The 4,957-nt window shown below is 55.0% G+C and overlaps 1 protein-coding gene across 1 annotated transcript; it reads left to right on the forward strand.

Moving 5' to 3' along the window:
- The first annotated feature begins 1,683 nt into the window (after positions 1-1,683).
- Positions 1,684-4,355, forward strand: CCNO (cyclin O). The gene is made up of 3 exons (XM_004744655.3): positions 1,684-2,361; positions 2,982-3,167; positions 3,635-4,355. The coding sequence occupies exons 1-3, from the start codon at positions 1,975-1,977 to the stop codon at positions 4,118-4,120; spliced, it is 1,059 nt and encodes a 352-aa protein (XP_004744712.1). The 5' UTR covers positions 1,684-1,974; the 3' UTR covers positions 4,121-4,355.
- The last annotated feature ends 602 nt before the right edge of the window (positions 4,356-4,957 follow it).

Consider the following 4,957-nt stretch of genomic DNA (forward strand, 5'->3'; position numbering starts at 1 on the left):
GTTAATTCTAACTACAGACACTACCCTCACATCCATGTGGATAAAATGATCTTTCTGCTTTTTCAGAATATCTCCAGGATGATAATATTGACTTCCCAATGGAGGCTTTAATGTAACCCCCTGTTTTATATTTTAAAGGGACTTTGAGCTTTCAACGTATTTCACTTGGTCCTCAAGACAAGTATTAATAACCAGTTTTAACAAATGAAGAACAGAGATTCTGAGAAGATAAATAGCTAGACCATGATGACCAATAAATGGGAGTGACAATTCTGACCCTGGGAACTGACTTTGTGCTCTGTACCACATGCTCATCTGGGCTGATGAGAAGAATCAGAATTTCTAGGTCTTTCCTTCTCATCCAGAAAGCTTCTCAAGGAAAAAGTCTGACAGCTGACCCCTCTCCACAGATTTCCCTGCTCAACCCATAATGGTTCCCCAACAACAGTTTGAGAGGAGACAGCAAGTCCTGGCACCTCTATTTTGAAAGAAAGGTGGTTCTTAGCTAATCTCTCAAGTGATAAATGAAACTATTTAGGTGGAGAGACTAAAGACCTTTCTCAGAGTTACAGGGAAATAGGAGTAAAACTGACCACAACCCCAAATCCTTCTCTTTTCTCTTTCCTGCATCTCTAAGAGACAAAATCCCACTCCCCAAGTTCTGGGGACTGGGATTTCAATCTGATGACATACATTCCTCAGCTCTCTTTTGAAATGAGGTGGGAATGGCTGAACCTGCTCTTGGGATACCTAACAACCTCACTTCTGGGAGTGCCTCTGGAAAGTTCATCAGGCTGAAGGTCTAGTGGGTTTCCTGCCACCGTGACGTCCCTGTAAATCTGACTCCATAGTACTTGTGCCCCTTTTCACTCAGGCTTAGGCCTCCAGCTTCTACCAAGACTGGAGGCCAGGTTCTAACCCAGCAGTGCCCTCAGTCCCTCCTACCTGGGCGCTCCCCTGTCTCCCGCTCCCGCTCTACTTTTGTGAGCTTCTGAAGGAACAGAACTGAGAGCAGGGAAAAACCGAGGAAGCGTGAGGCTCCCGTGGCAGGTGTGAGCAATTCGATCAAGCTAGTAATCCGACGCTCCAACTATGTCATGTCCTTAACCGCTCCAGCTTACTTGGTTTGGTGTGGCAAGTGTGCAGCAAGTGTTAGAGGAGTTGAGACCTGCTGTCTGATGTTCGCGGGGCAGTCTTTGGTTTTGAGCATGAGTGCCTGCCTGGGAGGCTGCACTAGCTCCCTGATACACAGCGCAGGAGAACGTGTGGAGGGTCTGCTCCCCGAGACCAGCGCAAGTAGGGATACTGGATCCCAGGATCTGGCCTAAAACAAAAATTACAAAAGCAATGGAATTAGAATTAACTGCGTGCGTGGGTCTGCGAGGAAAACTCCTGTCCTGACAGAGTTCTAGTTGGAGCCCTGAAAGGTCGTTAACTGATCTTTACCAAATTACCGACCTGAATTACAGCCGGCCTGAGGGGTGATAGCACTTGCAAGACTAAATGGACCTCGACCGGGAGACGGCGGCGAGAAAAATCTTTTTGACCCGGGAGGAGCCCAGCCCCACAGCCGGCTTCTGCGCACACTCCACCTAGCCGCCGCCTCCCCACCCCCACCCCGGGCGGCGCGCGCAGCTCTCGGCGTACCCCGGGCTCCGTTACCTGGGTAACGCGGGACGCGCGCGGAAAGGCTGGACAGGGCGGGTACGCTCCGTCGGGCGTAGCTCCTCCTCTCCGCCGCAGGCTGCGCACGCTACACCCTGCCAGCAGCTTGCTCTAAAGCGGTTCTTTAGCCGGGAAAGCGCGGCCTCGTGCCTCTCAGTAGTCATCCAGTGAGAAGCCGGGGGTGTGGTGGGGGTAAGGAGCCCGCCGAGTACTTAGGGACTCGCCGCGGCTCTGGCCAGCCTACTGCGGACTCTGGAGCGCGCCTTCGGTTTGTCGCGAGGAGTCGTAGAGCGGCCACCGGGCTGCACCATGGTGACCCCCTGCCCCACCAGTCTCGTGAGTCCCGCCGCCCGGGCTGGGAAGCGGGACCACGACCAGAACCTCCGCGCCCCGGTGAAGAAGAGCAGGCGCCCACGTCTCCGGAGAAAACAGCCGCTGCAGCCGCTGAACCCGTGCTCGCTCCCCGGAGACTCCGGTGTTTGCGACCTGTTCGAGTCCCCCAGCTCCGGGTCTGATGGTGCAGACAGTCCCGCAGCATCCGCGGCGCTAGGCTGCAGCCCCCTACCCGCTCCTGCCCCGCAGTTTGCGCAGCTAGATCTACAGACCTTCCGTGACTACGGTCAGAGCTGCTACGTCTTCCGCAAGGCGCGGGAGAGCCACTTCCACCCGCGGGAGTCGCTGGCGCTGCAGCCACAAGTGAGGCGTTGGGAGAGCGAGGTCCCCACCCCCGCTCCTCTTCCCCTCTCGGGCTCCTTCCTCTTCTGCTCCGTCTAACCTCCGACGCGCCCCGGGGCACGGAGCTTCGCGACCCTAGCGGGAAGGGGCTTTACAGGGCCGGGCCTCCAGCCTCATTTTACAAATGGAGAAAACTGGGGCCTGGACGGCTTAAGTGACCTGCCCCAAGTTTCCATACTGGTTAGTGGAAACGCGGTAGAATGCAGAGGAGCGAAGACAAGTTTCTAGGTTCTAGACTCCTCCGGACCCCGGGCAAGCCATTTAACAATTCTGAGCTTATTTCCTCATCTGCAAAGTGGTGGCCCTCTCCCCTCACTGAATTGCTGAGAGGATTACACAGGGTAATATGTATACACATTTGGCACAGGGCTAGGTACGAATCCAAGGCTTCCTGGTCCTGGCCCGACCATTACTCTTCGCGCAGCAGCACCGTCCAGTGTCTCCCAGTTTCCACCGCATTTAGATCTTCCCTTTTTGTGCCTTCCTCCAGGGAATCTCCCTGAGTTTTCTTGGCAGGTTCCTTCTGCAGACCCTCCTTGCCCTAGGCTCAACGGGTCCTCCTCCCACGTCCCTCCCCGCAGGTAACGGCGGAATCCCGCTGTAAGCTGCTTAGCTGGCTGATCCCAGTGCACCGCCAGTTCCACCTCTCTTTCGAATCTCTCTGCCTGACGGTGAACACTCTGGACCGCTTTCTTACCACCACGCCTGTGGCTGCAGACTGCTTCCAGCTGCTTGGGGTCACGTCCCTGCTCATCGCTTGCAAACAGGTACCTCCACGTGGGGTCTGGGGGACAGCCAAACTCACGGAGACTCTCTGGCCACCACCCGGCTTTCCAGCGCACAAGATTAAGTGCTGGGCGCTCTGAATTTATTCTGTCCTACATTTGCAAATCTATACATCCCACAGCTTTAACTTTTCAGTAATGGCCCCCACCCCCAACTAACAGCCCCCTCATGGACCCCTAAAATAGGCTGGAGTCAGTCTCAAAAGTAAATCCCAACAGCACTTTGTAGCCCTGCTATTCTAGACTTCTGGGGGGGGGGGACGTTTAAAATTCTCAAACGTTTTTTAGCTGGACAGTTAGAGAAACTGCGCTGAAAGTACACTCCAGGCGATTAAAGTGGAAGAAAGGGAGAGGCGAAGGCCCAGCTATCTGGCTGGAAGGGATGGGGGGAGTCCTGGTTTCCTCCCAAGTTTGAGACTGGGGTGGGCCTGGGCGTTCCTGTGTTGCAGGTGGAGGTACACCCACCGCGCGTGAAGCAGCTCCTGGCCCTGTGCTGCGGCGCCTTCTCTCGGCAACAACTCTGCAACCTCGAGTGCATCGTGCTGCACAAACTCCACTTCAGCCTGGGCGCGCCAACCATCAGCTTCTTCCTGGAGCATTTCACGCACGCTCGTGTGGAGGCCGGGCAGGCTGAGGTATCAGAAGCCCTGGAGGCACAAGCCCTGGCGCGTGGTGTGGCAGAGCTGAGCCTGGCCGACTATGCCTTCACCAGCTATACTCCCTCCCTGCTGGCCATCTGTTGCCTGGCGCTGGCTGACCGTATGCTACAGCTCCCGCGCCCCGTGGACTTGGGCCTAGGTGGGCACGCCGAGGCCGCAGTGCAGGACTGCCTGGGCAAGCTGCAGCTACTAGTGGCCATAAATGAGACCTCCTTGACTCATATGCTGCCTTTCCAGATTCTAGAGAAGTGCAGCCTGTCTCCGAAATTGAAATGAAATACACATTTGTCTGTCTACCCTGGCCCGACTGCTGGACCTCTCCCATTGCTGTGAAGGAGAGCAGTCTTGGTCCCTAGAGGACTTCATGGCTCCCAGCTGGTCACGAGGTCATCCTGCAGGTTGTAAATAGTGTATAATAAGAGCGCCTCCTCCTTTATTTATTTCACTAAGCCCACCTGACAGACCTTAGTCGTTCCCCAATAAACGGGCTATCAGTCTTGGTTTGTCTGAATGCTGTTGCCTGCATTGTCTGTGGGGAGGGAGGGTAAAGGCAGCCGGGGATACAGGTAGTGAACAGAGGGGTCCTGCCCCCCTGGCTCCTACCCTGTAATTAGGTGTCCATGCGGGAGCACCAGCTCCTTTGAGATGCCAGAGGGTCACTTGTAGACCTGTATCCCATGACCTCTTAGGAGGCTGAGGACTGCTCATGCCCAGAGGTCCAAAGGGAAGGTGGGGTGTGAACCTGAATAGAACGCACAGCGGTCTATGTGGTCTAGAGGGATGGGGACACACAGGATGCCCAGCTGGGAAGCTTTGGGAACCACGTATGCCCACTAGCTAGGGCAAAGGAAGACCTACTCTGACAACTAACAGATGCTGGAAATGAAGGCTGTCTTGGCCATGACAAATAGAACCCATTTACCCCGCAATGACTTGGTTCAACAGTTCACTTTTGTCTTACACCTGCTGCAGGTGAGACCAGGAGAACAATGGCACAGTAATCATGGCCATCATTGGGTGCTCAAATGTCCCAGGTGCTGTGGTCAGCATTCATTGTCTCAATCCTCCAAAAACTCTGTGTTATACCATTTTTCAGAGAAGGACCCTGGACCA

This window comes from Mustela putorius, unplaced genomic scaffold (assembly GCF_011764305.1).
Source record: "Mustela putorius furo isolate JIRA1106 unplaced genomic scaffold, ASM1176430v1.1 tig00000145_pilon_pilon_pilon, whole genome shotgun sequence".
NCBI classification, from domain to species: Eukaryota; Metazoa; Chordata; class Mammalia; order Carnivora; family Mustelidae; genus Mustela; species Mustela putorius.